General features: G+C 45.0%; 1 protein-coding gene and 1 long non-coding RNA gene across 6 annotated transcripts in view; both read left to right on the forward strand.

Moving 5' to 3' along the window:
* LOC146543572 (uncharacterized) overlaps positions 1 to 1,341 on the forward strand; it is a 2,625-nt gene extending 1,284 nt beyond the window's left edge. The window contains exon 2 of the long non-coding RNA XR_014886002.1: positions 1 to 1,341. This exon is cut by the window's left edge and continues 311 nt beyond it. This is a non-coding gene — a long non-coding RNA (uncharacterized LOC146543572).
* The window catches only part of MAP2K5 (mitogen-activated protein kinase kinase 5), a 110,442-nt gene that overhangs the window by 82,710 nt on the left and 4,400 nt on the right, over positions 1 to 23,332 (forward strand). For 3 of the 5 annotated variants that reach the window (XM_085234402.1, XM_031555358.2, XM_010717608.2), the window contains 2 exons: positions 7,662 to 7,723; positions 10,199 to 10,244. The exons of the other annotated variants lie outside the window; for them this stretch is intronic. In XM_085234402.1, the coding sequence (XP_085090528.1) occupies positions 7,662 to 7,723; positions 10,199 to 10,244 (108 nt within the window). The remainder of the gene's footprint in view (positions 1 to 7,661; positions 7,724 to 10,198; positions 10,245 to 23,332) is intronic. 5 annotated transcript variants of the gene reach the window in all.

The following is a 23,332-nucleotide window of genomic DNA, read 5'->3' on the forward strand; positions in this document are numbered from 1 at the left end:
ACAGCGGTGTGGTTCTGGATGGTATGGAGAGAGCTTGGAAGTTCTTATCCTGTTATTCCTGGGCCGAATTTCTCATTGCACAGCTGTTTTATCCTTTCATATAGATTGGAGCTGAGCGATGGATGTCCAGGAAGGATGATCCTCGTGCCCCATGCTGGCTCCAGGCTTATCTGGAGAGCTGGGAGGTGGCTGCAGTAACTGGGGCAGGTGTGGAAGGTTTGCAGCAGACAGGATGGCTATCAGAGGCCTTTGAATAGACTCAGAGTACCTGGTGGAGATGCTGTTTTGGAATACGTGAGACACAGCAAGTCACTTTGGTAGTTTAAAGAGTCTGTCTGTTCTTTTCCAGGGACTTAAATTTACTTTGCGTAAATTCTGCAGAAAGAGCAAGGGATTTGGGAAGTGTTGTAAGCCATGCCTGACATGTTTTTTGTTGAGTTATGTTAGCAGGCTTTTAATGGCATTGGTTCTGGGCTGATTGCTCTAATGCCAGGATTAGTGAGAGGCATCGTGTGAATAGGTTGCACGTCTGCCAGACCTTTATTTTTTAACATGTGGTAACGTACACTGAAATCTGATCCAGCTACAAATAAGACACGCTCATTTAAGCAACAGTCCCCATCATTGCAGCCTCTTCTGCTCTGGTAAGGCTCCTGCTTCTGGCCCAGAGATGAGGATAGGCTCACACTGATGCTGTTTGTCCTGCAGTACAGCCAGCAATAAAAGCAGTCTGCTGGTGTTCGAGGTCTGAGAATTCCTTAATATCCCAGCACTCAGCTTAGCTGAGTTGTTTTTGGCTTTTTTTTTTAATGTATTTTTGAAAAGCGTGTTGAACAGGATAGAAAAGGAACCTGATTTTGGTCCATCAGTTTTGATTAAAAGCCCGGAATTAAGTGGACATCCAAATCAATTGAATTAGAAGCTTCAGGAGTGAAGACTTTGAGGAGCGAGCCCTGTTTTTGCAAATAGGAGGCAGCACTGAAAAATCTGCATATTTTGGCGAGTCAGGCAGACTTGTAAAAGAAAAATTAATTAGTTGTACTCATGAATCCTTACTGTGGCAGCTTCATGAGTGAATAGTGAGGAGCTTTCCATGAGTTTCTTGAACGTTTCTGTTAAGTGCCCCCACAGAGCTACTCGGTCTCACAAGACTGCAGTTTAATCTAGCTCAAGGACTTCACAAACTTCGCAAATCAAAGACCTCTTTTTTTTTTTCTTCTGTTTAAATCCATCCTCTAGAAACATTTAGCAGATCAGTTAATGCAAGCGTGGTGTTAATGCTGAGCTACGAAGCATGTCAATGTTAATAAATTTTCAATGGAAGAAATAACTTGGACTGAATACGTGTATCCTATGTAGTCATTTCTATTTTTTTTCCTCCTCTTTGTTAAATATATCCCTCTATTTATTGCTACAGCCTTAAAAATTCACAGTATGTTCAGCTTCATCAAATAACGCAATGAAGTCCATTGCCTCCCGAGTGCAGAATTTTGTAACACATCACTGCTACGTTTGGCTTTGTTATAAATGAAGTTGAAACCTTGGAAGGCTCAGGAAGAAGCAAGGCTTTGTATTTTTTCTTTGGGAATTTTTGCCTTAGATTCTCGTGTATTGATTCAAAGGCATGGACAGCTGTGTTTAACCCTGAAAATGTTTGGGGTTTTGGAAGATTTCTGTGCAGGTGTGAGAAGGCATGCGTGTGCTTGTCTACACAGCCCCAAGAATCTGCCCTGGTTTGGGGTATCCTTTTATTGAGGCAAAAACTGTGACCTTACTAGTGTTTGAGATTCAGGGACTTATATAGGAGCAAGGTAAAACCACAGGTAGGAATTGCTGAATAATTACCTTTAGACCAACCTGAGCAAGAACCTTCCCAAGAGGGCAAGCTCATTTAATGGTTCCTAAAACTCAATCTTGTGGATGTCAATGGTCATGCTTGATTATTTGCAGCAGTGTTTTATGAAAAAGCAATAAAAATGCATTGGGAGTGTACAGAGGAAGAAGGGAACAATAAATGGTTTTAGTTTTTCAATTGGGTCCCTTCGGTGTGAACAGGTAGAGGCTGCGTTTCATGCTGCTGTGCCTTAGCTATTTGAAATGTGCATATGTGTGTGTATCTACCCAAAACACTGCTGTGCTCTGCTGGCTTATGATCGACAAGAGACCAGCAAGGAGAAGAAAAAATTCTTATGTTTGTTTTAGAGAGAAAGCAATTACAGTTACGGTTAAAGGATTAACCTGTTTTCCAGCTACCTGTACACTGTCTGCACGGCCCTTTGGAGAGCCTCACTAACAAGTGCAGAGCTTGGCGAGGGGTGGGGAACGAGTCGTGTTGGACACTAGATTATTCCTAATGTTAATTACACTCTTCAGCTTCTTTGCTTGGCCTCTAAAAAGCATCCCACAGCAGCAAATGCTGCCAAAGAGCTCCAGGTGCCTACTGGCTTCCCACCGCAAGCTCCCGCGTGTGTCCCCTATGGATGTAGGTTATGTGGCGCCGTGTTGTCTATAGGTTGGGAGCGAGTAGTGCTGCCTGGGAGAACGGCGGGCTGTCCCACGGGGTGAGGTGTGGGAGGCAGGCGGAGGGGTTTGCTGGATAAAACACTGGCCTCTCGACCTTGGTTCCAGTCCAGCCCGAGATCTGGAAATAAATGAGTTCACTGCTGACACTTCAATCCCAGCAGACGGAACTTCACACCGAAATGCCCCCGCGTGTCATTTGTCACATTTGGCACCTGCTGCTAAGGAAAGAGCAAGAAGCGACCTGGCGCGGAGATGTAATCATCTTTCACCTTCCTGCCAGGGGTGGGAGCGTAATGGGGACAATCCAGAAATTCTTTCAAGTCGGGGCCTCTGAGCCACCTCCAGACATCATTGCTTTTGCACACTCGTTACTTGTGAGGGCTCACCTGCCATTAGGCTTCTGCGGGGCTTTTGAAGTAGATTGGCTAAAAGTCAGCAATGGGATTTTGTTTAGGAGTGCTTTGAAGGGAAGTTGACCTTGAAGGAGTGAATCTGAACGTGTGTGATATTGTGATTTGCTGCTCTCGTTGGAACAGCTCCGTAACTGCAGTGCATTTATTACACCTAATTGCGACTGGCAGCATTTCAGGTGCAGCTAAAACTGAAGTTTGTCTGAAAAAAAGTCACTATTTGGCCAGAAAGTAAACAGCAGCTCTAGGTGTATTGTTTGAAAGCTTTGGTAAAAACCAGAGCGCACAGATATTCTTCAGTCCCAGAGATTGGTGTAGGCTGAAGTGATGAGCCAAAAATGCTTCGTAAAGCGCACACATTATTTATTAAATACTGCCATTTCAGCATCAGCGGGCGAGTTGCAGAATAGGAGTATCTGCCCAGAGGAGATGATAATTTCAGAGGCAGGGTGTGCTGGGAAGCCCAGAGGACAGAGTAACTGAAGTTTGGTTTGCTCGACTCTGCTAACTTCCCTCTTGTGGCCATCGAGCCATAGGACCATGGCATTTCCTTCTGCACAAGCCCGCACGCTGCCGAGAGAGCGCTGCAAAATAGCAGCTCTGGAGCTGTGGGAAACAGAAATTTTAACCCTTCAGAGAGTGGTGCTGAGCAGATGAGAAGGTAAAACCTACGTGTGCTGAGCGCACCGACCTCTGCCCAAAAGGTGCAGCTCAGCTCTGCTTGGGGACATCTGGGGACCTGTGATGGCAGGGAGCCCGAATGCATAACTGAGGGCTTTGCCGTCGTCTTTTGGAAGGTTTCAAGTAGAACTCTGTGTTTGCTGGTGTTCCAGTCATAGGGAGATGGTGGGCTTTTTCTTCCTTCAGAAAGGACGATGTGGTGAATCTCCAGCTTTCAATTGTTTTGAGAAAACACCACTCAAGAAACGTTCTGTCTGGGAGAGATGTATACAATGCAGCCTGGTTTTAGTGTACTTTGTCAGTCAAAGATGAATTCCAAGTTCCATTGACGTGTTTCCAAGGCTAGGCAGCGGTGTCTGTTGAATTTGCTTCTTGGGTTTGTCCAGACAAACTTCCAGGGAGGACAGAAAGGAGGGGAAGGAGCCTCATTTATGTTTCTTCCCATCATTTGTAAGTTTGTTGGACAGTGTTTATTCCCTAAGCCTCAGCAGAAGCTCTGCTGCTGCTGCTCTGCTTAATGGCAGCAAAAGAGATCAAGAGACGTTTCAGATAAGAGATCTGAGAAGTAGGTGGGGATGCAGGAGGTAATGCCATCAGTGCCTTCGGATGCCCTCTCCTTAAAGGGACTGTGCTGTGCTTCTTTCCATGCCTTTGCCTAGATAACACGGCCTTCCCCTGCCATGGAAGTCAGTAAGGTCTATACCAGAGCACTGGCATTCTAAGAATTAAATATTAGGAGCCGTGTTTGAAGTTCAAAGCCCTCCCTCCTCCTGCTAGCTCTGATTTTCTGCTGCTGTGCTGTTTTCTTTATGCCTGAGCACCTTGCTGACAAGTGCTAATAATAAAATGCCAAGAGAGGGTCCAGTCGGAGTTACCACACATTAAACATTCTGAACTTGTCCTTTTGCTCATAGATTGTGCATAATTAATAATTAAACGGTTTCAGTTGTAATGGGTTGACCTCCTTGAACTGTTCATTATTCACAAGGCAAAGGCATCACTCAAACTTTTCCTATTGCCCTCCGTATGTGCACAGCACGGCTGGTTCTTATCACAGAGCAATTGCAGAGGCTTCTCCTGCAACAGCTCCCATTGCAGAGATGTTTTTGGGACAGCAGCTGGCCTTGGGATCAAGCTGCTGGGGGATGTAGGAGGCAGTGTGTACGTTGTTCAGTGTTCAGGTGGGTAAAATAAGGCAGAGCATCAGAGTACAGCCGCTGCATTCCCCACTGTTCCATCCAGTGTGACTGCATTGTGTCACACAGACGTGGCAGAGTCTGTAGTTTTGTTTTTATTTCCTCTTTCCCATCCCTTTCAGAGTCAGTCAGTCGCAGGCTGGGGAACTTCAGGGTGCATACAGGCTGTGCTGCTTCTGTGTGGTTTGGGATGTTTTTGCTCTGTACTTGGTGCATTGAGATTGCTCACGTCCCGCAGGCTGCAATAGGAACGCTTTCACTGAAATAGCTCTAAGTACAAAATACTCTCAACTTTCTGCTACTCAAATGTTCTTCAGTGGAACCATGGCAGAAATAGAAGTGTCTCCATTGCTTCTATCAACTGAAGGGGCGATTTCTGTCTCTGAGGTCATTTAAAAATGAAACACTGGAGGCAGCTCTCCAGCATCTGCCTTTGAAAGCAGCTGAGGTCCATCCATGCTTTCCTGGTTCAGCTAAAACCAGAGCTTCCTTCTCCCATCTTACCCATGCTGTAAAGTAAGGATTGGCTCTTATTTACACAAGTGAAATTACTTATTTCTACTGATCTGTGTGCCCTCAGACATGCTTCCTAGTGAGTGTTTTTTGAGATTGATGTACTGTCCCAAAAGAGTAGCAATTTGTCCTGCAAATGACTGGCAAATATGCAAGACATCCAACCTAAAATCCCTGGGCAGGCTGCATTAAAGCATCTCCTTTTCCTGCTGGGATCCAGTCAGTGTTTATCCCACCCCTCACAGTCTGCACTTGAAAGATGAGTGGCTTCAGAGCTCTCTATCGGCCTCTCATCGTGAAGCTTCCCTCTACTGCTGGTCCACCATCCCTTGGCAATGGCACCATCTCCCACCCAGTGGCTGTGCAGTGCACTGTGCCCAGCCCGGTGCCCCAGCACGTGCTGCTTTGCTCTCATTGCACCTACAGCGTGGGACAGTTGGCTGGGTACCCCCAGACCCCAGCAGTGGGCTCCGGTACTTTGCCTTCCCATTTTCACAACGACCCTTTGCACACACACAGCTCCTTTCCTGCTCTTGTGCTCTGACCCCATCCCACCTGGGAAGGAGGTGTTGGCCTTTGGCTGCGTGCTGGACAGGAGCAAACGATGGGAGAGCTCAACCTGCTGGGCTGCGGCACTTGGTGCTCCAACACTTGGCTCCGTGTTTTCGGTATTAATAAGACTAATTTTCATGCGCAGCTCTTTGAAGTGGGGGAAGTTGAATTGCACTGTTTGTTTCCCTGCGTTCCTTCTGCTCTGCGGTGCAAACCTGCCCGTATTGCTGTCATTTATAAGTTGGGAAACAATAACCTCTCTCTCGCCCGGCCTAAGTTCAAAGGGAATTTGGGCATGTTCTATCAAACACCGCTCGTGGTTAATAGAACTCTCTGAAAATTGTCAAGCAATTTTGCCTTCTCCTTTTACTCTTCAGTTACTTTTGATTTAATTGTATTTTCCAGCAGTTTCCGATTGTTTGAATTGGAAACAAAGCCTTAATAAGAGTTCTAGTTAATTTTCTGTCTTGTAATTACCGATCTCATTTTTCTGATAATTGGCCACAGCAATTATATGTATATTTACTAATCACATAGGAGGCTCTGCAGTTGTGTCTATCTGCCACCATTGATAATGGCACACACATTGCAGAGGTGCTTTTATCATCTTCTTTTTTCCACTACATCAAAGCTATTTCCTCGCATTCTCAATAATGAATACATGCATGCATTTGACACAGTTGTGTGCTAGAGAAATTGTTTGGCTCCCACCAAATGCTGCACGCTCTGAGTTTCTTGCCTGCAGCGCTGGAAGGTTGTATGTAATGATATATTGCTCATCCAAATGGCCAAAGCACTCCAAAGCACAGTGAGATTAAAATAAGTCATTCCTTTGTTAATTTAAATAGGTGCATGTATCATACTTTGCGGGGTACTTTGTGTAGGGATGTCAGGGAGGAAAAAAGCCGCCGAAAGGTATTTTTAATAGCAAATGAGAATAGATGAGAATGGAGTCATTTGCAGCTGCCTGTTTTATGTGGCTCTCTTGTTCCAACTGTAGGTCTAATGAGATGACACTGTTAAAGTACTCTGCAGTGTAATTTCATTACATCCTGAGCTGTTACACTATAAACACAGTGGAGCTCTCTGTCATTCTTGGAAAAACTCCTAAATTCGTAAAGCCTGTCTTTGTAAATGGGGATGTTGTTTGTTCCCCGTTTGGGTGGAGATTTTTTTTTCCTTCTGCTCTTCGTTTTATTTTCTCTCTTTTTATTCTTTTCCTTTTCCCCCGAATGCCGGGTGCTTGTTTTCACCAGCCTGGTGAATTTTGCCCGTTTTCCCCCTAAAAATGATTTTATTTAAAAAATACTTTAAAATCTGGAACAGCCTTCCTGTTAGGACAGCCTCTAAAATGAATAAGTGTAAATAAACATGAGTGTAAATAAATAGCGAAAGCAGTGAAAGAAACAAAGGTCAACACAAGAATAATTTCACAGCTCTTTGTTAATTACAAGACCATTTGTGTGTTACTTAAATAATCATTAATTTCTCATTTACACTTTCCCTACCTTCCTTTTTACCCTGTGGCTATCATTGTCCTTTTTTCACCTCCCCTCAGTGTCTTTCCACATGTTTTTACCCATTGTGTAATACTCATTAGTCGAAATTCAGTGTTTTTATAACACGTTCTCAGAAGAATTTGTACCTTTCTCTCTCCAATTCTCTGCGTGAAAAAGGAGCTTTGTCGCTTCCTTCCCCCCCACCGCCCTTTTTGTCATCGCTGTTATATTGCTCTCCTTCTAAAAAATGCTCTTCTGACGCTGTTCCTTGTTCCAATCCAACCCAGGAGTCGCCCGTCCTTCCAGCCGGGGAGTTCTCGGAGCCATTTGTACACTTCATCACTCAATGGTAAGCTCCGTTTGCAAACATGCCATGCCCTCGATGTAAATGATACATGCCATTAACTCCGCGGCTCGGCGAGACCTTATGGCTTTCCTTGCATCCGCTCCGAGAGGAGAGGGACTTGGGGGCCTTGGGCAGATGGGGCAGCAAAGCTAAGCAAACTGTTTAAATTATGTAAACGTTATTTACACAAAGGGTCGTAAAAGTACTTACGTGGGTTTTCCCTGTTTTAATAAACCCGCCCTGATGTGGGTGCAGAGCCGGCGGTGGGACCGAAGGATTCATCTGGGGGAAAGGGGCCGCGGAGTCCCGGATGTGTCATACCATTATTTAGGGCTTTTTGCAGTATTACTGATAAAATCACCGCGGTGTTTGGAGAGGCAGGCAGCCCTGATTAATTCCTTGGCTTCCCAGTAAGTAATTTTTACTGAGAGTCGTACTTTAAAACGCACCGTTGGGTGTATTTTCTTCCCTTCAAACCGGATTGTTCGTTGAAAACCTTGGAAATGAGAGGAGAATGGACAAGGAGGAATTTGCGGAATAAAGAATGCACCTCTCTGATGTGTGGGGTGACAGCAGGGTCTGAATGGCCCTCTAGTCATTTAGTAGTCACTAGTGGCAGGAGGGTAAGAATCTTAAGGGTAAACTCTCCTACAGAAACAAAGCAAAGGGAAAATCTTTTTTTTGTTTGTTTATTTGTTTTCTATGTGGCAGAATGAACGAGCTCAAATTCCGCACAGGCACGATGTGTGGGGTGGAGGAGCATCCCTCACAGTGAGCACGCCCTTATGGGGTGCTCACCTAGATGTGGACATGGTAGGGTGCCACCCAGGGCTGCACAGATGGGGGGACTCCCTTTGGGGTTCTCTCCATTGAAGCAGGCAGGCAGAGCCCTCAACTCCACGCACTCCTGCCCATCAGGTTCGTGGCACATTCAGATTGCCTGCTGCCCCAGGGATTCGTGTATTTGTACGTAGTGCGGGGCTGAGATGGGATGCCACAAACATTGCAGAAACCAACAGCAGTCTGATTATCGGTTAATTAAAGTTCCTAAATAATTAAAGGTTGGATAACGTAGGCTTCCTTTTTCCAATAGTTTCAGCTTACAGACAGAGCTCGGTGCGGAGGGCTCTGCAGCACCGCCGCTGTGCGTGGGGCTGTGCATTTTTAATTCCTTCCGAGGGTAATGACGGACTGCTTGGAAAAAAAAAACAGCCCTCATTCAGGCAGGGGGAGGGATAACCCGTGTTCAAATTTCCACAGATGTCAAAGTGAAGCATAACTGATGGTGGCTAATAGCCTGGTTTTCCTCGGGGACGCGGCTACTTTGGGCTGTCAGATTAGAGCTGCTCCCAACCTGCGTCGGCGCCCGCTGTTACCTGCATTGTTCCAGTTATTTGTGGGGAATCTTTGGTTATTTCCTTATCTGTCGGGAGGGTAAATCATATCTGAACTCCTCCTAATTGCAACGCAGTTCATCCAGGATTGCTGAGATAGTGTTCCGTTGGCTGTACAGCAGGCAGCTCTTTTCAGAAGGGGGCATTACTGTTTAAAAATGCACTATGCGAGAAAGAAATTACACTGTGGACTATTTAAGCAATCAATTTCTAATAAGTATTAGAAATGTCAAGTGAGCAGCACACAGGACTTGATGCCAGTTCCGCCATAAACACTGCTGCTTGGATGTAATCCAATTAGTCAGTAGGCAGCTCCTGATGGTCACCTCTGTGCCATGTTATTGTGTTCCTTCATGCAGCTAAGCACAGTTTTCAATAGCTAATTGCACCTGTTGCACAGAAAACTAGGACTATTTGGATGAGAAACATGATCTTATAAGCAGCTTAATGCTGTGTAATGAACTATCACCCTGCAGTGTAATGGAAATGAATGGGAAAAAATTAAGGTAGAAACCCCGGGGTATTGTGTGTTCTCCTGAAGCTGCTCAGTGTTGGAGTTAAATTTCCCACCTGTTTGGATAATATGTTGTGCCGAGCTATGTAATAATCCCCAGCAAAACGAGAAGCATCTTCCTATGCCTTCTTCATATTCACACATGCTCATGGCTACAAGCAGTGCAGGCCATGAAATAGAAGGGAGCTGTTGTCACTGCATCTCTTGCCCAGGTAAGTAGGCACTCGGAGAAGGATATCAGTAGGTATGACACATTTCAGAACTGGTGAAAGGAACCTATACGTGTGTAGGGGACTTCAAAGACACGCAGAGAAAAGTTAAAAGTTGGGCAGCTGTCAACAGAACACTCAGAATAGAGAAGCACTGACCACAAGGGATGGGTGGAGGGGGAGAGGTTGGGTCACGTCTTGGCCACCGTTGGAACCGTGTCTTCTGTCAGCCTGTGGTCAAGTTAAGAAATAGATTCTGGGCATGGTCTGTCTGTGTTCAAAGAGGATGTCTTCAATACTTAAGCAAATGGAATAAAGAAACATTTGTTTATATGTGAATGTTTTCTTTTGTGATATGTAGTATGAAAAAGCAACCTAAGGAAAGACCAGCACCTGAAGATTTAATGGTAAGTGAAACTTCAGAGCCTCCAGTATTATTTTTCTCTGAATGTTTTTTATTAATATATACAGAAGTAGAGTTTTGGGGCTTTCTTGTTCATTTACTGTTGTTTTTTTTTAATTATTATCATTAATTTTGTGGGGCTTGGGTTATTTTTTTGCATTTTCAGCATGTACAAATATAAACTATTTTGGGCTTGTGAAGCAATTGCACAGTTTCATAGAGCACACAAAAGGTGGAATTCTGATCCCAGTGCAGTTGATGGATATTTTCCTGTTCCCTTTGTTGTGGCCAGAGCTGCACTTGTGATTTGGGCAGTCAATGCAGAACTTTCACAGGCAGCATCAATTTCCAGTCAGAACCATTTTGATGCTCGATACACCATTTTTTCAGTTTGTATAGCTGGGGATTACAGCTTGATGTAGGTCATGCCTTGTCATCATTTGCCAGCCTTAACCTTTCAAAATCTGAAGATTGAAAACCGGACATTTGGTCAAAGCAGTGTATTTTAACGACGTGCAGGAGCTCCTGTTTTCACTTATATTCACGTAAAATGGGATTAGATTGGCTACAGCAGGTTGAGTTAATGTGTAGCTTTGGTCTTCTCATAGAAGGGCTCTCAGCGTTGGAATCTGAGCTCAGAGACCTGTTCCTGTCATCGTTTCAGGAAGGTGAGGACAGGTTGCCTGCTCCCAGGATGGTCTGCCATGGCTGTGCATTTGGTGCACAGTACTGTTAGTGAGCTGCTAGAGAAATACAGAATATTTGCAGTAATTTCTGCTGGAGGTAGGAGTTGTAGCCTGCTCTGACTCACATCAAATAGCTTTGATTTTCAAGGGTTTTGTTACTTTCTGTATGTTCTGCATTTCCTGTCACTTGGAGATTGGCGTAAAGTCATCATCATTTATTTTCTCTGCATTGAGTATGTAGAAATAATTTCAGCAGACTTCAGCGAGATACGGAACGTGTTTGCATCATTTCCTTTCTTGTTTACATTCTACAAACAACAAGGAAAGAAAAAACCCAATCTTTCTATTGCAGCCATTCTCTAGTTAAAGGCCAGTCTCCAGAAATGCCCTGGGGCAGGTAGTGCACGATCCAGACTAGTCTCAATTTAGACCCTGGCTAGTAAAGTGTTTAACTCTGGATCTCATTTTCAGGATATTAACTTCAATAGGTTTACCGTTGGAGTTAGGCACCCGCTGTAACACCTCAGCAGAATGAGGCCCTGAAGTTTCTCAGAGCCCCTCTGAGATGGTGATGGAAGGCTTCCGCTGCCTTATTTTGTCTTTTTTATTAACTTTTGATGGTTGGGAAATTCTTGCAGTTAGTCACATCTGAGAAAACTTGGAACAGGTTCTAGAAATGTAGACACATTTACCTTGTGCACTATTATGCTATGGCTGGATAGCTTAGCTATTAAAACAACAGAATAGGGTTTCATAAAACCTATATCTCTTTGTAAATGTATGTTTCAGTGATGCAATAGGCCTGCCACTTATAAATAAAACATCTGCAGATCTCACATACCCCCATAAGTATATATGTATGTTTGTAAGCAATAACACCACTCCAGGGTGTAGAGTCATAAAAATGAGGCCAAAGGGTGAGTGCCTGCAGTACCAGGGAAGTGCACAGATTTATCTTTACAACTACATGCCCTCGAGTGTGCTGGGCCCCTTTTAAGGAGGTATTTTGTAAAATAATTTTAAAATTATAGCTGCTCAGAAAAAAAAAGAAAAAAAGAAGAAAAAAAAAAGCCTTCCCACTTGTTAAACAAAATCTTTTGTTTAACACATTTTTTCCCTTATGATACTTCCTAGTCAATTATAAATGAACGTGCAGCAGCAGCAAATACTAAAGCTCAAAGCAGGCTGCTGCTGGAAGGAAGGAGTGACCCCATCATTGCCTGCCGTGTGGCTGAGCCCCAGCAGCTGCTCTCAATTCCCTCCTGCAGTGGGATGGGCTCCCAGGACATGGCATGCTCCTGCAGCGTCTTTGCTGGGAGCTCAGCGGTTGCTCTCCAGACAAATTCCTGCACTTAGCCAGTCTTGTCAAGGAGCACTTTATTTGTAATATCCATATGTAAATATACATATGTATTTCACATACATCAATCATAGGGGTTGGAAGGGACCTCCAGAGATCATCGAGTCCAAGTCCATTTCTATATCTACCTACAGATATCTATAGAATCATAGAATCATTGAGGCTGGAAAAGACCTCTAAGATCATCTAACCTAACCATTGGCCCGTCCCCACCAGCACAAGCATACTGAACATGCATATTCACATGGCTATATACATTTCCGTGCTTAGTTAGAGAACAAGGCCAAACCAAAAGCTGTTAAATATCCTCTGAATTCTTAAATTACTGACCAAAACAGCCTTTCTAGTTTCCCCTCCTCCGTTTCCTAAACTTCCCTTGTAATTCTGATGGATATCTCTGTATTAACAAGCAGTGGGTAGAGTGATACAGATACTATCAGCGAAATCCTGGAGCTCTCAAGGTCAGCTTACCATTGATTTCAGTGAAAGCAGGATTTCATGTTGTTCATTGTTTTGATTTAAAGGAAATGTACTGGCAAGGATGAAAGGTGTAACACATTATCATCGTTAGCTTCAGACAAAACAGCAGAGTGCAGATTTTGTCCCCTATGGACATTAACCGTACTGGAAGTCACTATTTTGTAACCAATTTAGTATAATTAAAGACTGGAAGCAAAATGAAGGGAGCAGAACATCAATCTTGTTCTGCTCTCCTGATAATCAGCGGATTGTTAAAGGCATTTTAAGAGCTGGCTCACAATACCTGGAGTGCCACGTTGGCGACTCCAGCAAAGTCGTAGGGCTGCAGCAGGGATGCTTTTACCCTGCCTGTCGTGTTAGGAAGGGCACTGTGCACATCTTCTTAGAAAACAGGGCCAAAGCCAAGGCTGTGTGAAATTCCTGTATCAACTTTCTGTATCTACACGTACTCTCTCTTATATACCCATCCACACAAAAAATGCCTAACGCTGGTTTCTCTGTGTACATAATCAGCAATTTAATTGTGCCACAGTATCTCCAGTTAGCCCACTTCTTCCACGGGAGTACAAATGAGAGATTTCACCCAGCAGTTGGCAAGTGGTCCATTCCAGAGTGGGAGTGATCTTTGTAATTCACTGGTGGTTTTTCTGAACCTTGTTCTTACTGTGTCTCCTCTTCTGCCTCCAATTTCTTCTTAAGAGGAAGGCACAGAGTCAGTGGAACTTGTGTTGCAGTGCTGTGGAAGGCTGAGCAGCATCACAGCGCGTTCCTGCCCTTCTTCTCTTGCTTTCCACCGAGAAAAGGAAGATCTCAACAATTCTTTTCCATAAGGATTATTTTTTCCGTGAACTTGCTGTTTCCACGAACACCACAGAGCTGTCTGGCACTGCCAGCCAGGCTCCCAGGGGATCGTGGCACAGTGGAGCAGGGTGCCTGCATTGAGGGCGTGTGATGGGGCAGCACAGGGAAGGTTGCATCTCCTTGTGCCGAGCGTATGGGTGGGCATCCACATGCTGGTGCAGCTCAGGAAGCCGTAGATCTGACTGCATTTACAGTATTTTTCAGAAGCTTTCCATTCTAAGCTCTATTTAATGGAATCTATGCATAGTAAGTAATCAGGTCAGAGAGAAGCAACATCCCCTGTTTGAGATCAATCGCTGGCTAATACTTTATCTAGGCCACTTTATTATCTCATGCTGATTCCATTCCCATTCTCCTCCTCCTTTGTAGCATGCACTTCAGCTGTGGTAAAAGTACGTATCGCATACATATTAAAAACATATACCCATTCTATCTGTATGTAAATGTGTGAGACACAGCTGGATATTGCAGGAGTTTGATTTACTAATAGTTATTATCTGTTCTTGCTGTTCAGAGGCAAAGAGAGTTTCAGAAAACAAGCTAGCGCAGAAATTGCCTTTATGATATCACTATCTGCTTTGGTAATTGTTTAAAATCTCTCCTTTAGCTGGAAACTTGGCCTTTTATTTTGCAGATTGTATGTGCTTCTCAGAAAGCCAGCAGATTTGTTGACGCCTCTTGGTTTTTGTTAGTACAGCATTGAACTCTACCATGCTGCATCTGGCTGTATAAACGAAGGCGATTTGCTTAAAGAAATTGTATTTGAAATACCAGAAGTCAAGCATATAGAAGTCATTCCTTTGTGCTTCACATGAATGCATAAAAGTGCAGTTGTTAAGATGCTGTTTGGGTTTCTGAAAGGAAGTATTGGATGGGGAGAGGCTATGCTTTTGGCCCAGGATCCGGCCAGCGTTTGCTCTGGATTCCTTTTGCACCAATCTTCTCATTTTTGTTTAGGTCTCCAAATCACAGCTTCTAGTTTTTCTCCTTTTTAAAATTTAGATTATCAACGCTTCTTATGTCTGTGTTTTATCAGTTCAGAATTGAGTGACAGGTTGCATCTCCTCTGTGTCAAAAAACCTACTGTGTTGAAAACTGGCTGGTTGGGTGGTTGGTTGGTTGGCTGGTTGGGTGGTTGGTTGGTTGGCTGGTTGGGTGGTTGGTTGATTGGCTGGTTGGGTGGTTGATTGGTTGGGTGGGTGGTTGATTGGTTGGGTGGGTGGTTGGTTGGGTGGTGGTTGGTTGGTTGGTTGGGTGGGTGATTGGTTGGTTGGCTGCTACCTGGTGCAGTGCTGAAATGCCCTGTCCCTGTGCCTTCAGCAGTGCTTCTTTACACTTCAGGAGTGCCACTTAGGTCTTAGAAGCCACAGTAGGCATTTTTTCAGATAGATATTTGTTTTTATATTTAAGCGTGTATTTAAGGGTTTTTTTATTAAACTTAGGATATGTAGATTTTCAAAAATGGGTTCTGTCTGGGCGTTCCCTTATCCATAACAAATGTAGGAAATTGGAAGTGAGAAGCTTTTAAGCAGCAATATTTTATGTGGTGATATTCACTAGGGTCTGGCCAGTAGCATTTCTTACCAGGTAGAGCTAAGCTTGTGTGCAGCTTGTTGTGTTAGCCCATTGTTAGCAGCTGGTAGGAAACACTTTGTGCTTTCAGCAAGCAAGTGAAAGATCAGCATAATCCTACCTGAATTTTCATGTAAGCCTTCAGAATAAAGCCAATAATATCCTTCCACTCATGTTTCCAACTGAAGGTTTTCCCCAGCAGCTAATTTGGCATTGCAGCGGTGGCATCACTGAGTAGCTGAGATTGCTGAACAGATTGAGGTTTTCATGACCTTAACTTCTGAGAGGGAGCAGAGGGCTGTCTGCACTTGGCTTTTCACAGAGGCATTTAGTAAATCTTTTGAAGACAGCTTACAGATAAATGTTTTCTGTCTGGATGTTTATGCGTCATTGTTGGATCACACTGAGCCCAGAATTCTCACTCTTTGGCTGCTTGCAAACATTTGTTTTCCTGAGCCAGTGCAGGATCACCTATCAGAGGTGATTTGCCCAGAGAAGAATTGTCAGTTCTTGCACCTGTGATGGATAGCTTTGTTTGCAAACATTCAGACTCTCCTCTGTCGCAGTGATCCCAGTTCATTCACCCCATGACAAGGAGAAATTCTGACAGACACTGAAACACGTGCCAGATGGGAAGGAGAGGGCTCTTCTCTGATTTCCTAAGGAAACGAGCACGCAGCCAGGTACTTCAGCTGCTGTAAACATGATTAATATTAAACTGCATCTTCAGTCGTTCAATTTGTACACACAGTGGACAAGAAGTCCTGGATGAAATCCTGGCTATGCTGGAGTCAGCAAAGATTTTATATTGACTTCACTGATGGGATTTCAGTGGGACTCAGGGCGTTCCTGTTACTGTGTTTTGTCATCCTCCTTGGTCAGCTTGAGCTGGAGGAAAAATAGGTGTATTATTTCGGGTGGCTGCAGTGCTCAACCTATTCCCTTCTGCTGAAATAGAGGAAGGTGGGTTATGGATCTTCTGCTCTTTCTTTTTCCTTCTCTCTCTGCTGTTTCTGTCCTTAGGGATACGATTTGCTCTTCTTTGTCACTTGAGAAATCAGCTATTGAAATGGAGAAATACGTTCTATCGGTGTCGCTAAGTCCAGCAATTACAGCAGACTAAGATTGTGACAAGGTTAACTTCTGAGCAGTAGGGTTTTAAGGTGTTATATTCATTCTCTGTCTTCTGCAGTCCCACTGCACAACGTGCCACTGACTTTGTGCAGGAAATGTGAAATTCTGACTTTCTCTTACTAACATGCCCTAAAGCTGCACAACAAAGTGGCATTTTCCAGTGAGATGTGAAAAAGAGGACTTGAGCCGGCACGAAGAAGCATTGAAAATGTAAGGAAACGGGACAAAAACAAATTGGCAGCAATTTTGGGTGATACAGCTCAGATGATAGTTAATATTTTTGGTGACTTGAGTCTCCTGGGCTTTGCAGTTTAATTTGAGCAAATGTTTCATCTGGCACTTCTGGTGCTCCTGTAGCTCTCCAGACACTCGGGCAAATATTTACATCTCACTCATCTTGGTAGCACAATTGCAAGTCTTTCAGTTAAGTATCTGGAGACGTTGTGCTTTTATTGTTAGTGATACTTCTGTCTCTGTTCCCTTGCCTACGTATTGGCTGGACTAGATGATCTTAGTGGTCCTTCCAGCCTTTACGATTCCATGACGTTTATTAAAAATAGATCTGTGAATGCTTCCAAAGTGAAGCATATCTTTAACGCCAAGAATACCGTCCTTTCCTTTTGTTCCAAATTCATCACGGAATGCGCTGTAACGGCAGTTCTGGAAAGCTCTATGCAGTATTTATTTGTGTAATAAAACTGGAATTTTCCATTGATTCGAAGCCACCGGATGAATTCAAATTGCTGGCGTTTGTATAGAGCCAGCAGCGGTGGGCTGCGGCACCTCAGGACTATCCTGCAGTATTAAATAAGAGCAGTAATTGCCTATGAATGAGGAGAGCACGGAGCAGGGGTGCAGACAGGGCTTCCTCTGACCTGTGCGCATTGTGCCACAAATCCCTTAATCAGATTTGTGCCGCTTGATTCTTGCATCCACAGAAATTCAGCTGGAGGATCAGGGCCTGAAGTAGTAAAAAATCAATTAATACGACTTTCTAATCTGTGCGCTTGACAAAAACGCATATAAATAGGGGACATTTTTCTACTGAAGAGGGCCGCACTGAAAGATTGTTAATTGGATTTTCATTGTGATTGACAGCACTCGATTATGACAGTAACTTTATTTGGCTGGACTGTTAGAGCCCTCTTGTTGGGATTTCTTCCATCAAAGCTCTTTTTCATCCGCTGAATTCCCGGTGGAGCTGCGGTGGCTGTGAAAGAGCCTTTTAGCACCTTTGTTGCAGCCATCCCTGGTGATGATTGGGCCCAGCTGGTAGCAGAGAGGAAAATGTCCCTCTCACAAAGAGGTTGTGTCTCCCGTCCCCACGGCTTCGATAATTTTAAGAGCCCCAGAAACCTGTTGAGGATTAGAAGTAGCTTTAGATGTGAAATGAGTGTTAAGTATTAGTAATCGGGAGATTAGGGCCCCGGGGACAATGGGAGATAAACAACTGCAATTAAGGCAAATCTGCCAGAGTAAACAAAATTTAGCAGAAACAGATGCCCTAACCATTTTGGGGGATTGATTGGAGGGCACCGAGGAATCGATTTTTGTCTTGTTTACACTTCCAAACCCCTGTGATAAACCAGGAGGCTAAATATTTCATAGCGCCTGATTTTAGTTAATTTTTTTCCAGCTCCTCACAGTGGGTCTGCGCTCGTCTAACAGTGACCAGGCCTGAGTTTATTCTGCGTTCACAGGGAGCAGCTAATTGTCTATGAAGGGCCCCTGTGTTTAAATGGGCTTGACAGGAATTTAAATTTTGTTTCAATCAACCTCCGTGCTCGCAGCCTGCTCCAGTTTCTAATTTTTAAATTAAAGATGATTTTTGAAGCCGTGGCTGCCGCAGAGCAGGGATGCACAGCTTTATGGAGGCTGCGGCAGCAGAGCACAACGGCCCCAAAATGCACCCCGTCCCATCAACATCACTGCTCCGTCCTGTTCCGTGGCATGCACTGCGGTGTGGGCCGCTCGGCAAGGCCAGAGCATGAGAGGGGAAGGGTCTGGCAGGAATATTGAAACACGGTCATGGTGGCCTTGTGCCGGATTCAAAGGGATTTCTCTTTTTCCAAGCCAAGTGGTGATGGCGTGCTTTGTGCTCTCCGTGTTTTCCGTCGGGCTCCATGCATCTGTCTGCTCATGGCTCTGTGGCTGTGACACAGTTCAGCTCGATGCTATCTGTGTGCTTCAGCATTCAGCACTTGTTCTGTTTAATCTGTCAGCAAACGTTGGGATGTTTCTTTGCACGGATGGTGTTCAGCTGTGTGATGGGATGCAATACTATGGGGTACTTCTAAAGCCAACCCCATGGCATTTTCTACCCCAAGGTTGAAAACATTGAGGACGCTGTTTGAATTCTGTCCATCTCAGTAATTTTCTCTGTTAGCAGAAACCATTTCCTCAAAGCTTGTAGGAAGCATCTGGTTTTTTTCCTTCCTTTTATCCCTCTCTGGGAAGTGTGTTGGAAGGAAGTACTCCTTCCTCAATTTTTGGTGTTTGACTCTCTCTGGTCGGTGGTGTGCTTGCAGGGAGCCACAAGCTGGAGCACACTGCTCAGGAGGCATCTGCATCAACGTTTGAGTTCGGCTCAGGTGCGCATTCTTGGTCTGAATCTCCAGATCTTTCAGAGCTGCCAGCCACACTTTCATTCCCATCACGGACAGCTCTCAAAGCTAATGAATCAAATTGATTTCAAATGAAACCAAAGCAGAGGATGTGCTCCAGGCACGCACCTCGTGCTCCGGCTGCAGACGGGTGCTGCGTCCGCAGAGCAGACCAGAACTGGTCAACAGCAAAACCTCCTCCATCCCCAAAACCCTGCACCAACCATTTCACTCTGCAGATCTGCTTCTGCTGTTGACAGCTTGCTAATGTTGACATAGCCTATCAGCCTTGGGCCACTCTCTCTATTCCTCTTCCACAGCTCTTCTTAACCTCAGCAACACTTGCAGAAGCGCTCTCCAATTATATTTTGGTTGCCTTTTATTTTTTTTTTTTAGGAGTCATCATGAAAAATACCTTTGCTGGGAGTGAGCTCGTTTTGTTAGCTGAGCACCAGGAGGCGTGCCAAGCACCGTTATCGGCTCCACAGCAAATAGCAAAAAAGCAGAACTGCTGTGGGAAGAACGATCTACAGATGGGCGAATAGATTCCACTGTGCCACAGCCAAAACCAGAGCTCTGTGTGAATTTTAGACCGGTATGCACCGCAGTGAGAGCATAGCACAAATCAGACCCACCCTGCACACAGCGTGGAGGAGCTGAGTTGCGTGCAGTCAGCTCTGTGCTACGGATGTCGGATGAGCCGCACTGGTTCTTGCTGACCTGGGATGCAAAACAAATGCTCTCTTGACTCTGAGTCTGGACACAGGGGTCAGGTTTATGGGGACTGCCTGGAGGGCTGCGGCCGATGCCCAGAGCCTCAGAGGAAGGTGGAAAAAAGAGCTTTCATCATCATGGAGGATGTGCGTTACTGTCTGAAAATGGAAATCCGGATGTGCTGCTGTGTGGGCAGCTCCTCTGTAGGTACAGGTTTTCAGGTTTAAGTTAAGCTGTTCTTCTTGGTCTCTCTGTGGTGCCTGATACGTTTTCTATCGCTATCTTAAATATCATTGGAGGGATAAAACCATTAGAGTGCTAATCTAGACAGCCGTGGTTCTACCATTGACCTAGGCTAATCTGCCTTTGCAATTTCAAGAAGTATGTTTGACTCCTCTGAAAGTAACCTTAAATTGTAGTCTTGTAAGAATTCCAGAGCTGTATCCTTCACTCCTTCTCCTAATGAGGTTATGACCAAATGCTCATTATAATTGCTTTAGACTCCTTTTAATTTTCAAGCTTATTAATCATAAGAAGAGTTATTTAAAATTGCATAAATTAATCTTAGATTAAAAGCCCATCAAAGCCTCGAAACAATTAAGAATAAGTAGGATTTCCCTGGGGCAGCAAGTTTTATTTTAATAGTGTAGTCAGGTGGATATCAGAACATTGAAGTATGGTAGTGATTAATGTATGCAAAATTTAAATGAGAGTTTTTAAATGGCAAATCTAAATCACATATTGACCTAACTGTAGGCTTTAACTGCACTGTCTGTCATATATTTAAACTGTTTAGTAATCAGCATTTTAATTACAGTGTATGTTCGGGAGGCCACGCAACAAACAGAACTCACCACTCTGACACTTTTAGCAAGCTGAGGCTGTGCTGCGACTGCTCAGCATAAGGGATGAGGAAAAAGCTCCGAGGAGATAACAGTACCTCGTTTTGCTTATAGATGTTTCCTTGTCCCTGCTTCACCTGCCCCCATAAAATGCCATGGGCTGATGCAGCTGCTGACCCTCTTTGCTGCCCCTGTTGTTCTCACAGGCAGAAGCTGCAGGTGGTGTCCCTGCAGGGTGGGAGATGCGGAGCAAACTTCATCTTCTGCATGCTTCTGTTTGGTGACCCTGGAGTCTCTGTCACCCCAAGCTCTGCAGACCTGTGTCTTTGGCAGTAGGGGATTTCAGTCTAACACCAGCTGAGAACAGGCTTACGGAGGTGCTGGAGTTTTCATTGAATGCAGTGAGAGGCCATCCTTGCCCTGAATAGTGGATGATTGGAATGAGGGGAGAGATCTGGGCTGGTAAATACTTGGTACCACATCAAACATGGCCATGCAAGTACATAAGAAGAGCTAAACTTGCTGTCGTTTGGCACCTGCAGTCCCAACACTGCAGGAATAGCACAGGAGAGGCTGGAGCTGTCATTTCTGGGGAACTGTGTCTATTCAAGAAAGGGTTGACCTTGCTGGAGCTTTCGGAAACTGGGACATGCTTTCTGGACTCCCAGCCACTGCCTTCCCAATCACCTGTCCTGTTCCCTAAGGGTCACCCATCATGGCCAGAACACGTGCTGACATTGCAGAAGTACAGCAAGGGGTGTAACGGGTGGATCACAAATAGTGTCTTTCAGGGTCTTTCCACCCATGCATACATCCTGTGTCTCCACAGGGCAGCGAGAGTGTTTGAAGCCCTCTGATTTTTTACCCTGCTCGAACCTTGAGCAATGGAGAGAAGGTGGCTGCACAGAGCAGCCCAGGGAGGGCTCTGACACCACTGTGCCTGAGAATTAACAATATTCTGGGAGTCGACGGCAAAGTATTGGCCTGAGGATTCCTCGCTGCTATTCCTGGCTGTGGGAGCAGAAATCGGCCTCGTGGAGAGCTAGCACAGATAATTAGAGCAGCGTCTAGTTTGGCTTGTCCTTGGGGGCAGAAGCTCTAGATGTGAAATCCTGCTCTGCTGGAGGAGGTGGCAGAGCAATGACATCCTGCGTGTGCTGAGGACAGCAGAGGTGGGAACACAGGTCAGCGTGGGGTGCTTTGTGTTACTCGAGTGCTTTGTCTCTCCACGTGTCCTGGGAAGGAGCTCCAGGGCTGAGGTTTCTGATGGTTGTTTTGGAGGTCTGACTTGTGTTCCCATTAAGCATGTGAATGAGCAGAATTTCCTCTCGAGCACGTGCCCTCAGTTAAATACAAACAGCATACGAACAGTGGTAGCAATGGGAGAACGAGCTGGGGTGATAACTGTGGTGCACTCTTTGCAGCGAAGTTCTTGTTTTCCGAACCTGCAGGGCTCACATTCCTTCAGACAGCCAGGGATGAGTTGTTGCTTGGATTTAGTGTTGCACTCCGGCAGTCTGACCATCCCAGCTGCCTTGGGAGCAGAAGCAGTGCCGTGTTTGGGTCATGTTTAACGGTGCTTCGTCAGGGATGAGGGGACGGCAGGAGGAGCAGAGATGTCCAGATTCCATTTTATTCTTAAAAGATGCCCCAGTTCTTGTGCTTTGTGCAGAAAAAATCTCTGTGTTGAGGCATCTGATGCACGCAAGACACCCAGTGCTGCAAGGCAGTGCCATGCTGTTCCTAATATTGGCTAATAAACTGCTGCATTGTCTTCTCCCTCCCCCTTATAAAGTGGCATCGGAGTCGCATGTTAAGCGGAGAGTGAGCTTCCCTTAAAGCAGCCTGTAGCCATCAGTAATATTTATTTTCTCTATTTGTTTTAAGCCTGTGAAGACTGTGGTTTTCTCCATACTGTCCTGATGGAGCCCTGACCAGCAAGCGTGCAGTGCCCCTAGCCCTAATGTGCCATTAATGATAGGTTAATGTACAGTATAATGTTTTTTGGACTATGGGTTCATTACACTTCTGAGTGCAAGGTCCTTCTGCAGAGCGCCCAAGGTCCCATTGCATTATATCATGCAATAAAAATACCCTTTTCATATCACACGCTAATAAACTGTATTTGAAATGCTGTCTAAGGGCACTGCCATCGTCTTGATAGTCCGTGTCTGCAACAGTTGGGATCTTTTTATTATGGTTTTTTGTGTGTGTGTGATGCCCAATTCAGTTTTTTAAAGGAAACGAGTAATTTGTCGGTGCTTCTTTGTAATAAATGGGGCCCAGTCCTTTCACTGCGTAGTCTTTGGGGGGGGGTCCTTGAAACAAGAGGATTGTGCTGTGTGCTTTGTGCTTGAGAAGACCTCTGGGATGGCTGGAGAGCCATGGTGGTGTGCCCATCCCTGTGCCATCCAAAAACGTCGTGTAGCAGAGGAGCTCCTCTGTGGGAGTGCGAAGTGTGGCTGAAACCACGGAACTTTTCCCCTTGAATAATGGCCGTTTAATTGACTGGGCTAAATGATTGATGGTGCCTGGGCAATGGGTTGGAATTACCAGGGCTGTGTGCTCAGGGGGGCACTGCCCTTTTAATTTCATGTCAGATATTTAAATCCTTTCTCTCCCCTCTGCACGGCGCTTCCCTCGGAAAGAGTTAACCTGCCTGGTGGGACACTGCAGCGCAGGGAACGTACTCTTTATCAAAGGAACGAGATGAGACAAGTTCATTTAAAAAGCCTGGTTTGTCATTGTTTATCTAATTTTCAGCGTTGACACACAAAATTAAGCGGGCTGACACTCACTGCAGCCCCGTCCTGCCTGTCCTTTCCAGCTCCTCTGCTTCC

This window comes from Meleagris gallopavo, chromosome 12 (genome assembly GCF_905368555.1).
Source record: "Meleagris gallopavo chromosome 12, MGAL_WU_HG_1.1, whole genome shotgun sequence".
Lineage (NCBI taxonomy): Eukaryota > Metazoa > Chordata > Aves > Galliformes > Phasianidae > Meleagris > Meleagris gallopavo.